The 13,764-nt window shown below is 38.4% G+C and overlaps 1 protein-coding gene across 1 annotated transcript; it reads left to right on the top strand.

Annotated features, from left to right (window-relative positions):
- The first annotated feature begins 1,268 nt into the window (after positions 1-1,268).
- On the top strand, positions 1,269-12,998 carry rnf11 (ring finger protein 11). Its single transcript, XM_023339632.1, has 3 exons — positions 1,269-1,795; positions 9,468-9,637; positions 10,798-12,998. Exons 1-3 carry the CDS (start codon positions 1,673-1,675, stop codon positions 10,967-10,969), a joined length of 465 nt encoding a protein of 154 aa, XP_023195400.1. The 5' UTR covers positions 1,269-1,672; the 3' UTR covers positions 10,970-12,998.
- The last annotated feature ends 766 nt before the right edge of the window (positions 12,999-13,764 follow it).

Raw genomic sequence — 13,764 nt, forward strand, 5'->3', positions numbered from 1 at the left:
TCTAAACTGTCTTCTTTTTTCCATCTAAGATCATATTTGAAAGTACACAGTACAAAGTAGTATTTATTATAGAACAAAGAGGCACAGCTTGCGTCTTTGTTGTCTGCTTCTTATTTGTCTAAGAAGCCGACAAATATGTTGATGCTCTTGCTTAATTTATATTCTTACTGCAATATCATAATCTCAACTTTGAATTTGAGCAAAATCCAACCTTTTACTTACGCTTGTTAATGCAGTATTGGGGAAAAAGGTTTTAACAACATGTCTGCTGTTGACTTTCAGTTAACTTCTCATCATGTATTGAACATAGCCCTCACATTTATATGTGTGATGATAGAAACAGTTTGTTTTTTTGCTATGACTCATTCTTGTCTAATATGTAGGAAGGCTTGATGACCCCAAAATACCACTCTTTTGTCCTAGATGCAGTCTTCTAATAGTGAGCTTGGGAAATGCCTCTTTATCACTGTTTTCACTGTGAATCCAGCCAAAATTGGTTCCTCATCCAGCTTTGCAGCCAATGGCTTCTGTGTTTAATCATACTAATACCCCAGGGAAACAGAAAGTTGACAATTAGTAATAAGAGGTTTGTAGATATTCTGATGATGGTAAAAACGTAAAGTTTACAACAGAAAACATGTTTTAGATACAATTATTTTTAAATGTACCAACAACTGCCACCAGAGAATTTATTTTTAAAAATGTCAACCACCTTCAACCCTCACTGCACTGATTTTTGAAATTTCTCCAACAAGAGCATTATATTAATTATGAAGCAGAAAATTCCATCTCTACATCTAAACTCAACTATAACACGTAGCTCTGATTTTCATAGTGTGTTTGGCTTTTCAATGAGAAATTTCGCCATGACACCCTTAAACGCAGATAAGAGAGGGAAATTTAAAAAATAAACATATTACGATCTCTGTCTCAATTCGACAAAAGGTATAATATTCATCCTTAAACGTTGAGGTTTTTGTCACAAAGGTAAATATTGTACAAAATTTAGAATTAAGTCTCCTTATTTATTTAAAATACGGGTTTAAAGTCCGTAATTTCTTCCAATTCATAATAATAAACAGTGTATTCCAGAAAAACGACTCATTTACAGATTAAAGGTCTATGTTTATGTTTTCGACGTAAGCCAATGTGACCACAAATCTGATTGGTTGTTGCCAAGATCATCGTGAGCGTAAGTCGTCGCCTATTGGTTAGTTTTTTAAAGGGGCGGTGTTTGGCGTTGCTACATCACCACCTTTGTCGTTATTCAGCAGCTGCTCTCAAATTGGAAAGTCCCTCTCAAGCGGACAGCTTTCAGGCAGGGAAAATGCACCTTCCTCTGTCACTTACAACAAGAGACTGGAATATTTTCTTCTCTTGGTTGGCTTAGTAGATATAAAATATTGTCAAAGCTTTTTATTTCCTGTATCTTGCGTATAAACATTCTCGTTCGGAGTCGAAGCTGGTGTTAGCTGGCTAGCTTTTTGTGCGGCTAGCTGCTAGCTGAAGGATGTTTTGTTGTTGAACAGGCAGCCCTCCCATCGTCTGGGAGAGGATATTTCTCAGCTGTGAATGGGAAAAACGCCCCGTTGACGCTTCTCTGTTAAAGTGAGCCGTAAAATACACCGACACAGACAGGGGTGGGGGTCCAGTTTGACAGAAGTGGAAGGAGATGGGAAACTGTTTGAAATCTCCGACCTCGGATGATATATCTTTGCTACATGAATCCCAGTCGGATCGAGCCAGTTATGGAGACGGTGCTGACCTGGATCAGGAGCCACCGCCCCCTTATCAGGTAAGTTTATAACAAACCTAAGTATGTTAAGTGCTGAACTTCAAATAATATATAATAATGTTTTTCAGTTTTGGACCATCTTAGAGATCTGTCACTGTGAACATACCTGTCTGTAAAGCAGCTGATGGCTGTCTTTATTTAAACAAACATCATGTGGAGCTGTATCAGCTGTTTACAGATCTAACATCACCCTACAGGAGGAAATCCAACCCACTGACCCCGTCCCTTCACAGCATTGAAACTAATCCTCTTATCCCCAGGTCCTTCCTCTGGGCGTAGTTTTAATGAAGCAATAATTCCCTTTGCATTCATATGCAAAAGTCATTTTTTAAAATGAAACAAGCCATACCACCACAGACATCTGGTTTAAGTGAAGAATCATAAAATAAATGCGTGCTTTCATTTTTATTATCTTAACATGGACAGTTCTGAACTTGTAATATTTTAGTTTTATAAAATGTTGACTGAAGTTACTCAACTCTTCATTTGACTGACAACCTTCAGGCACCAACTTTGTTTGCCTGGTGACCTCATTTCTGTAGCCTTATATGTTGTCATCTGTAGTGACAACATATCAGAGCATGTTGTCACTGCAAATATGTTTGTTGTTGTTCATGTTGTTATCTCTGTCCATTTTGGGATGTAGCTATATGACTTACTCAGTCAACCCAGACCTTATCATTGGGTTTAGAATACACATTTTTAAAGTATGGGAGACAATGTCGGTACAACATAAACTTGTTGTATTATAGATCATTTGAAAGAGTGTTTCAGATGTTTAAGATAAAAGAACAAATAAAAAATGTTGAAATGTATGAAAAGCAGCTGTCTGCTACCAGACATTTCCTACCAAGTAGGGGAGCTTTACTTAAGTTTTTGTTGGCTTATTGGTCAACCATTTTGGTTACTCTCTGAAGAGTCTGGGGTTTTCAGACATTCTCCACATCTGAACAATCATAATCATATCGCTTTCCAACATGTTCTGCTGTCAGGTTTTGTTGTTTTTTTTTGTCGTTTTTGTAAGCTTATCCGAATTTGTACTTCAACACCATCTCATCTCTGAGGTGACTTCTACATCTTCCTTTTTGATAAAGCTTACAGATAGCGTCTAAGATTATCCTGGGTGGTTGTTTACCAGTTCATACATAACAAGAACTAGTTAACTCTGTTCAGCCAGGTTTAAGTAAATTGACTCATGATCATTGTTCACCACCTAACTAATTTTTTATGATCTTTTTAATAAAGTAAAAAAAAAAAAGAGAAAAGAATCATGATGTCATTTAGCAGCACAGTGGAGTAGTAAATAGCACTGTTACCCTACAGCAAGAAGGTTTTGGATTCAAATCCCAGCCTGGTGTCTTCCTAAAGTTTGCATGTTCTCTCCGGGTCCTCTGGGTTCTTTCCATAATCCAATCTCATTACTGTTGGGTTAATTGGTCTCTCTAATTTGAGTTTAGATGTGTGTATGATCTTGCATTTGATACACTTTAAAGACCATTTTCCTACAACATTCCTACATGTTTAGATGTTTCTGGTCCATGCAGGACAGGGCGGTTTGAGGATCAGGTTTGTTAAACACTGGATTATGCCACAGTCTATAATCTGTTTTTGTTCTTTCCTGCAGTTTTTGCTCAGTATTTTACAATGTCTGGATTTCCAAAATACCCAGGTGAATTCTGTGGTGTTTATTTACACACATTTTAATAGTTTAATCAACAGAAGAAAAATTGACTGTAAGATTTCTAATTGGACTATTTTTAAACTGAGGTAAATTTTACTCCCCTATTACCATCAAGTAAGTGCAGACTGGATTTACTGGGTTTTTCTCTCTCCTCCTTTTAATGTGTTATTGAACAACCCTCAGTATTACTGAATAATTACCAAGTACAGAAAGTTGCTATTGTTATAATTTCATTACATTCCTTTATTTGACCCATTCTTTGGGATTTGCATTTTAGGTAATAGGAAAAAAGTGTGACTTGACTATGTAGTTAAATATATTTTGTTTCAACACGAAATTACTGAACACACATCATGTAGTCAATGAGTGAAACGTTTCAGGTCAGAAGTATTGACTTCAGCTTTTTGTTTCATGTCTGTCAAAGCAATGTAGATGACTTTCCCCATTAGGAGAGGCTCTGTTTTGTTTTTATCACCCACCCTTTATTATACCCTTTATTGCATATCCCTCCCACTGTGCAATTAGGTCTGTCAGCTGTGGTCAGAAGAGGGATGACATAATAAACACATGAGTTGTGCAGCTTCTATAACAGCCCTCTTATACAGTATTTATGTTCTTTTGAAGAAGTCTGTTTATAGTTTGGTCTGGTTGAACTGACAAAATTTCATAAGAGGTTTTCTGAGTTAAGATCAGAAAAGCTCCGATTTCAACTCTGTCAAATCTGCCAACTTTTTAATGGTGACTCAGCACCTTCACAGTCTGAACCATGAAAAACTTGCACACATGTTTCTCTGTGCCTAAAGTTCAGCTCAGTATATTTAAGAAGAGTTTTTTTGTAGTAAAGAATCAAGTATTTTTCTTGTTTTCTAATTGAAGTTATTATATTTAGGCAGCTCCTCATTGTGCTCTTGATTCTGCCTCAAGACATTCAGTGAATCTTTTTGTCCGATATCTTACAATAATTGATTCTGAAAATCAAAACGTAGCTTGCCTAAGCTTTACATTTTTTTTGGTATGATTCTATAACTGTGTTATTTAATTGTGTAGATTGCTTTTGTGTTTGCGATAGAGTTTCTGAGATATCAGGTGCAAAGACGCCCGTCCTCTTTGGGAGATAATCAAATTAGAAAGCTTTCAGTCTTTGGACATTTTGCCAAAAATGCATTTGGAAAACCAAACATTATCTCTGTAAATGTAGGGTTTTAAGGTTTACCCAGAATTTGATAACATTTTTAACATTCAACCCATCACATCTAGGGATGTCTAGCTCTTAGGCACAAATGTCCTAGTTTACTCATCAAAAGAAGAAACTGTAGTTGGTTTGATTTTATGTCAGAAGCAATACTGGTGTGATGGAGCAATGTGTAGACCAGCAACGTCTAGCAAGCTATGGTGGATTGGAGAAATGAGGATTATGTTCTATGTAAATTAAGCTTTTTAATGTATGTGCTAAAAAAACATAAATTAGTTCACCTGTTTCCTAAAACAAATTCAGATTTTCAGAAAATAAAAATGAAACTCATTTAGAGTGGCAAGGGTTATGATGCAGTCTTTTTGTCTTGGCTCACTGAAATTATGCAGTTAGCTAATCTGAATTACAATTCTAAAATAAAATGTAATCGCACATCAAAGAAATAAACCTTCCGACAAAATTACACCCCACACCTAGACAAATGGACCTTAAAATGATGCTACATCCAGGGATGGTGAACTAAGTTTCAGAGTCTGACCCAAGTCACACCACAATCACAAAAACAAATAATTTAGACTTGACTTAGGCTCGTCGTCTGGGACTCAAGTCTTTGTAACTATCTTTATCTCTTGTAATTAGGGGTAGCAGCGAGCCATTATGTAAGCAACAGACTGCAGCTCATGCGTGTGTGTGCTGTCAAACGAGGGCAGGCTGCCTAATGATGAGGCATTATTTGTGTGACTAGCCTGTCACAGAATTTAAACAAGACTAGAAATATGTTCAGACAATAAGGTGTAATGTATATAATTTACATTTGAATTATGTGCTTGACCTGCAACATGGTTATGTCACTAACTTTGTATGCCATTGCTCTAAAAAGAAGTGTACAGGACTTCAGACGCAGATTTAAGAATTGTGCTGACATCAGTGCCCCTGTGGTGCCAAACTCCCAGCTTGTTCCTTCAAAACTTACAGCTTCACTTTTGAGTGACCAGAGGAAGCTCAGGACTGGCTGGTCTTGGTGGTTTTACAATAGAATAGTTTTGTGAAATAGACTTCAGAGGAAGAAGATTTTCCAAGGAAAAGCCAGAAGTTGTATTTTTGCTGAATGATTACAAATATGCATAGAATCTCAAGTCATAAATCAATAAAGACAGATCTGTGTGTTAAGACTGTTGAGACTGCCTGGCTACACTGCTACAGTCCAGTTGCTCCTCTTAGTGAAATTAAGAGCATTTTGATTCTAATTCAGTGTTTTGGCTGTAGTGTGTTAACTGTGGTTTGACCATGTCTCAGATATGTTGAGTCTCTGATATTCATGCTGAAGTGACAGATTAGATAAAATTTTCTTTAATGTTCTGATTTGTTTAAAAGAGGCACCGCTTTCATCACCATCCCCCTATTTACATTACTATTTTCCAAATAAGGTTAGAAAAACTCTTCGTGGATGGCAAGGACATTGTGCTGCAGGTCAGTGACACATTTTCTGTCATCATTCAGGATTGATGTTCCAGACGAGGCCTGTGTTGCATTATTTTGCTCTCCCACATCTATCCATTGCCCTTCATCTGACATTTACAGCCCTCATGCAGACATTTGTAGCCTTTTATTCATGCACATTAACCTGAACTGTTCTGCCAGTTTTAGCTTGTGAAAAATTTTATAACAAAAATAAATTCTTTCTTCATATTTACTTCATATCCTCTCAAATAATTGTCCGTATTTTATGCCCAAGTTAAGGTTTGCATCATTTAGTACAACATCGTGTATACAGAGTGTGTATCTTTGACCAAGCTTCCTAAATAGATTATGTGATGTCATACCCATGTACTGTACTGGTATTGTCTGTCCTGTTACCATGTTGACAAATATTTCCTGTGACGGTAACGTCTGTGGGCTTTGCATCTGATTTGAGTGCTTTCCTTGTATTGTGTGCAGATGTCTGCAGTGCAGGTGTCTTGTTCAAACAATCAGACTCTGAAGTGGCCAAACTAAAATTGTGGATGTCAGAGTTTGCAACAACTTTATGCTTCAGTTGTTTCATTCCTTAAGTGCTCACTGATATAAATTATGAGGTTGCAAGAAAATATAGTATTTCAGCAAATGGATTTTATTTTTTGCAATTGTTTTAGAAAATTGAAAAAGATTTAAAAAAAAATTTTCAATTCAATAATTGAGAAAAACCTCACCCCATGAGGTCTTTTAGATCTCGCCCCTTGAGGTCTTTTAGCATATATCTATAAAATGTATGGACATATGTGAACTCACCTCCATTATAAGCAGACGTTTAATGTTTTACATAAGTACAACAACATCATTTGGAGCGAGTAATAGTGTAAACTGGAAGGATTTGCATGCTTGAACATGATTCTTGGTTAAACTAAGTCACATTTCTCAGCAGAGTCTTGCCCACTGGGGAAGGCTGTATCAGTTTGTTTTCCTTTCATTTTAACTGCATGCGTCTGCCCTCTTCCCACTCACCATTAGCAGCCCGGGTCTGGCAGGCTGACAGTTTCTAAATGTTGTGTGCTTGGTTCAAAAGCCTACAGCATGTTTAGCAGACGAGATCAAAATCTGCTCTTCAGCTCCATCCTTCACCTCCCTCTACCTTTCTAACTCCTCTTTGGTTACCCTGACATCACTCAATTAGCAGCCGTCAGTACAGCTGACGTGCAAGGCAGTAAGTGGGACAGATATGTGACAATTAAACTGCTGACCATTGCATAGTTGAGCACCCAAGCACAGCTGCTGCTGCCCACTGTGAGGCCTTGTTTGTAGCTTTTATCCTGGTCATACTGTCAGCCTTTTTTTCTTCAATGTAAACTAAAGAAGCTGGGGGAGCAGTAGACAAGCTCAGCCAATTTTAAAAAATCTGCTGACTTGTAGTTTTAGATGCTCTGCTGCTAGAAGCTCAACTAGTAGCTGGCATGTTTTAACAGCTGACTCCAAAAAAACTATTCCCCTCTAAAAGAGCTTCTACTATAAATAAATGCTCAATTTGCTCAAAATAGCTACAAACACTACATTAAATTGGGATTATTGATCTGTGATTGGATGTTGGGGCCTTGCATTGGCATTATGTGTTGGTTCTGTAACCTGAAAAAGAAGAAGTAAACCGTCAATTCATTCAAGTGTAAGAAGAGGAAGCAAAACAGGCACCATAAATAACAGCTGAGCGTTTGATTGTGTGTGAAGACGGAGGGGGAAAGGAATCGGTCCAGACCACAAAGTCAGTTCAGTGAATGGAAAACAAGAATTAAGACACTGTGTTCAAAAATGCGGATAATCGGTTTCTAGCAGAGAACACTGTGCTATGGCACATTTATCACTTTAATTTCTGTAGCATGTAAACATTACAACCACGTTGTTGATGCATTTTTTAATACATTATTGTAAAGTGGAAGGAAAAAAATATATATATATATTTTCATCCGAGCAATACAGCATAATTTGGAGTCTTTCCTTTAATATTCCTAAATAAAATGGCACCAGTTTCCCCCTGAAGTCACCTAAATGGATTCCACCTGAACATAAATGAACCCCAGTATAACTGCAGCAGTTCTGTGGAGATTAGCGAACAAACGGCATCATGAAGACTAAGAAGCACAGCAAACTGCTTGAAGAAAAATCTGTGGAGAAGTTTAAAGCAAAGTTGGATAATAAAACAATATCTAAAGCTTAGAACATCACATAGGTCGCTGTTCAATCTTCTGCAAAGAGTATAGCAAGCCTACCAAAACATGGCCGCCCATCTGAACAGGCTGGCTTTCTAAGAAAGGAAACGGTGAAGAGTTCTCTGGTAATTCTTGAAAATCTGCAGATTTCAATCTCTGGTGGGGGAATTTGTTGACACAATGGATATTAGTGTTTGTGACTATTTTGAAAATGTGTAAGCTTTCTTGTCTTTGTTGATCTATCAAATGAAGTGTCAATGAAATCAGTCTGTGGTTTTAAGCTGACAAAATGTGGAAAATGCTAAGGGGTGCGAATACTTTTGTGTGAACTGATTAGAAAGTCTTTAAAGATTAAGACTATTGCAGTGTGACAGTAAGCCAAATGAGGGCAGAGTGGCCACCGCTTGTTCAAGCAAGCTCTAGGGAAACACTACCACCTTCTGACTGATTTCCACCTACAGCCTCACATTATGACTGGAAGGTCTGTCTGCTGACAGCAGTGACTGAAAATATTTCACGAGTCATTACAGGACGGTAACGGTCACGCTTACAACAAAGGCTTTGTGTTGGGTTATGACACTTAAACATTCAACTGAGTATTTTCACTCGTTTGTAAGTTCACTCTAGATATTGAGAAATTTCACACATCAGTGCCTTTAAACATGTTTGATTTGTAGAGATATTACTGTGATTTTGGTATTGTATATTACCCAATTATACACCATTTTTATGCTTCATCTTACGCATGGCCGCTGTCTGTTACTTTATCTTTGTTGCCATTGTGAGTTTCATAAAGTGAGTAGATATTAGTAAACCAAATTTATTGTCAAGTTAGTCTAACCTCCGGTGATAAAGTTTAGTTTTGGAGGCTCACTGCCAGTTTAGCCAGTCTTGGCCAGTGGTGGGGGATGTGAGCCAAGCAGAAAAAGATTGTGGCTTCTAAAGTGTGCGTACAGGATGAGGTGGAGGGATTATGGGCTACTTTGACTGGGTCTGTCTCTGAAAATTGACTGTAAAAATGCAAAAGCAACTTAATTTACTACAAGTCTTTCCCTTCACTGCCCACATTTATCAAGACTGTTAGATAGTTGTTGGATATATTTTAATGAGAGTCTCTGTCTGCAGGAGCAGATCCACGTGCCTATCTACCACCCAACACCCAGCCAGGCCCGTCTGGCCACTCAGCTGACTGAAGAGGAGCAGGTCCGCATCGCTCAACGCATCGGACTCATCCAGCACCTCCCGAAGGGTGTGTACGACCCAGGACGCGATGGCTCTGAAAAGAAGATCAGAGAGTGAGTACAAACCTAACGCTGATCGGGGTAATATTCAGGTTACCAAAATGTAATGGCACTGCACATCACTTTGGTTAAACTATTGTTGTAGTGACACACGGTGGTGGTGGCAGCATCACCTGGTGGGGATGCTTCTCTTCAGCAGGGACAGAGAAGCTAGTTTGAGATGCTGTAGGCTTTTGAACCAAGCACGCAACATTTAGAAACTGTCAGCCTGCCAGACCCGGGCTGCTAATGGTGAGTGGGAAGAGGGCAGACGCATGCAGTTAAAATGAAAGGAAAACAAACTGATACAGCCTTCCCCAGTGGGCAAGACTCTGCTGAGAAATGTGACTTAGTTTAACCAAGAATCATGTTCAAGCATGCAAATCCTTTCAGTTTACACTATTACTCGCTCCAAATGATGTTGTTGTACTTATGTAAAACATTAAACGTCTGCTTATAATGGAGGTGAGTTCACATATGTCCATACATTTTATATATATATGCTGAAAGACCTCATGGGGTGTGTGTGGAATATGGTGGAACTGTATACAGATCAATCCTGGAATAAGACAGTTAGAGGCTAAAAAAGGCTTGGAAGGAGGTTCATCTTCCAGCAGGATAACAACCTTAAACACACCCAGAATGAGTATTGTTTTGGTTCAGTGGTTCAGTCAAAGTCTAGACCAAAATCCAATTAAGAATCGGCTAACGACCGTCATTTAATTACTGCTCACCTCTTCCTTGTGCTCTGAGAGTATAACTGCACCATCTATGAGCTTTAGAGGAGATGGAGATGAAAAGACTAAAAGCTGATCTGTATGAAAGTTGTTTAATTTTTTATTTAAAAAAAATATTTTTTATGATAAATCATCTTTGACAAATATTTCATGTCAAATATGATTGGTTTGGCTGCACCTGGTGGTTTTCCCATTATATCGTTATTGCAAAATCAGAGTTAGCAATAAAATCATGTTGAAAAGACTGTGTGGATCTGGATTGTTGGCTAACATGTTTTAGGAGTCCTTCACAATATTTACCAATAATATCACCGTCGCAAGATTTTCTAATATTGTGCAACCCTAGAAACCATTCTGTTGCAGTAATGGGTTTGTCAAGACAAACTCAGTTTAGTAAGCATACAGGCTGTTACCGAGATTCTGTGTTCACCTCCACAGGTGTGTCATCTGCATGATGGACTTTGTTTATGGAGACCCCATCCGGTTCCTGCCCTGCATGCACATCTACCACATGGACTGTATAGACGACTGGCTGATGAGATCCTTCACTTGCCCCTCCTGCATGGAGCCTGTGGACGCAGCACTGCTCTCCTCCTACGAGACCAACTGACCGCCTCCTGGATCACGCTGGACCAGCAAAATCTACCCACACATTATATAACCTAAACCTCCTCACTGCTAACTTATATCCCGGATTAGTAAGATTATGAAGTTTAGGTCATGATTTGAGGAGGGTTACAAATGTTGGCTCAATTCTGTTTCTGTGCTGATATATGTACTTAAATGTGAAGGCATATTAATGACTGTGTTTGTGCAACATTTCCTCAGTTAGCCTGCTGGACAGGACTGTATCTGAGAAAGGACTGATGGAGTAAAGACAGTAGTGCAGACAGCTGGGGTGAAGGTAGGAATCGGAGAAGAGAACTGAAGCGTGCCACTTTAAGCATATAATGTGTGTGTGTGCATACACAAACACGCCCACACACACAATTCCGTCATTGACCTCCAGCCTCAGAAATGTGTCCACAAGAAGTGACGAGAGACATCTGACCTTCATCACTGGGCTGCATATTATGTCTCGTGGACTGCTGGTAACTGATAGAGTTCATAATAAAAGCTAAAAGAGATGATCTCCAGCAGATGTAAGAACTGCAGAGTCACATTAGCTGAGAAACTGTTTCTGATGCAAAACGGACTGCAGGTGGGATCATTTGAGATGGACGTCCAACTTAAGACTACTGATGTTTAGTTCTGAAATACCATAGGCCTCCACTAGTCGTCTTCAGCACACAGGCCCAGTTCTGTTTGTCTGTACTGATCCTTTCTGTCAAACATGACTGGTTAACGGCTTGATTGACTGTCCTGTGGTTTTGTTTTCCAACTTAAAGGGCTTTGTTGAATCTGTGTTCACCAAGAATGTGGACATAACAAAAGGACATGCAGTGTATGTTCTTTATTTACTAATGTGATGGATTGCTGGTAAAACTGTCCTGTCTAAAGTTTGGATTCATCCCTCAGATTATTAGCGAAAGCACAACTCAACAGCTTTCTGGTTTTGTTGTTGTTTTTGTTTTTTTTGTTGCACATTGTAGTCAGATTAGAACAATACAATCAGCATTTTTACAATGTGATCAACAATATCTTCTATATGAAAATCCCCATAAGAGTTGTTACATCTATAAACTGGTAGCAAATACAAGAGAAAATGTTTTGAGGCCTCATCAAAACAAAGACAAAAAATGTTTAGTAGTTTGCATTTTGGACCAGTTGTCTTTTATTTAATCATATTTCTGTTTAAATGTAATTTTCCTATGTGGCACAAATGGGCCTTAATTTTATTGATCTACTACATTTTTACATTTCCATTCTCAATGTCCCCCAGTTTACCTGAAAGAGCACAAACAAATTAAATGACTTTGTTATATTCTCCTTCTGCCCTGATGTATAAGTTGGATCATGTTTTAAATAAGAAAACAAGTAAGCTCTCATTGAGAGTTAAAAATTATGTGTTACAGGCTTTAAAGCTTCCCACCCTGAGTATTTTTGGAAACCTTCATAGAAAGCTGATCAACCATCTGTACTTTTGTTTTTTGCACACTACTTTTTATCTTTGTTGTACATATTGTCCGCCATCCGCTAGGTGGAGCTTCTTGGCCTTATACTTTACACATGTGAGAGACTTCTGTATGGTGAAACTTTTCATTCTTTTTTTGGAAATAATGTGGCAACAAAATGCCCTGTACTTCAATTTTAGTGCAGCTGAACTGACAAAATTAGAGGTTTTCCAGCTACTTTATCTCAAGTTTTGGCCCGGGATTGGAGTCTGTATACAGACTGAAACATTTCCTTTGTCTCCACGTCTTTGCACAAGACGTTGCTTAATCACAAAATGGAGTGCTGTTGGACTCTGACTCATTATTTTTGCTGACCTATTTATTGAAATTTCACCAAACTCATGTGACTGAGTGTTTTTAAGGTGGTTCCTTTTTAATTTCTAAATAACAAAATGGCAAGGTGTTCTCACATGTGGATGGAGTATGTATGTGTTTGTGAATGCCTGTAATAACTTTTCTTGTAAGATTACATATGCATATGCTCTGTATTAAAAGCAAATAAAAATGCAAAGAAGCACAACTTGCTGGGGGCGCTTCACTGCTTTCCTAAATTTCCGTTTCAGGTCATTTGAACTCAAACTCCAGTCCTCGAGGGCCGCAGTCCTGCAACCTTTAGATGTGCCTCTGCTGCACCACACCTGAACAGAATAATTAGGTCATTAAGGCTCTGGAAAACTGATCTACACAAGGAGGTCATTAAGTCATTTCATTCCAGTGTTTTGTACCTGTGGCACATCTAAAAACTGCAGGACTGCGGCCCTCGAGGACTGGAGTTTGAGACCCCTGACATAAAGGTAAGCACAGAACAGAGGGGAAAATGAGAACATGGCAAATTTTATTTGGTCTAACTTGTTCATGTAATGAAGACAGATGCTCTGAAATAATTTTGTTTGGTTGCAAGAGGCAGGTCCTGGTCTTCACATTTCAAGTCTGTAAGAGAGAAAGAGACAGGGATTTATTTTAGATGTCTCAGTTTGCAAACTTCAAATTACCACAGTTACAAGCAGTCATTAAATATGCTCAACAGAAAACGTATTTGCTTGTAAGACTGCTTTAAATGCCGTCTCAGACGCAGAACAGACCACTGATAGGTCATCCTGTAAACACTCTCCAGCCAATTAAAACCCTGAACGTTGAGTCCACGTCAAAAATAACTGCCATCATAGAAGTCCATATATGGCTGAACTCCTCCCCCTCTTTTCCTTTTTTTCAGATGAGAAATTTCTGCTACCGCCGCAGAATAAAGGGTCTCCGCACGTCAGAATATAGTAATAACCCGAAACGCGCTTAT

Source organism: Xiphophorus maculatus, chromosome 9 (genome assembly GCF_002775205.1).
Source record: "Xiphophorus maculatus strain JP 163 A chromosome 9, X_maculatus-5.0-male, whole genome shotgun sequence".
Classification (NCBI taxonomy): domain Eukaryota; kingdom Metazoa; phylum Chordata; class Actinopteri; order Cyprinodontiformes; family Poeciliidae; genus Xiphophorus; species Xiphophorus maculatus.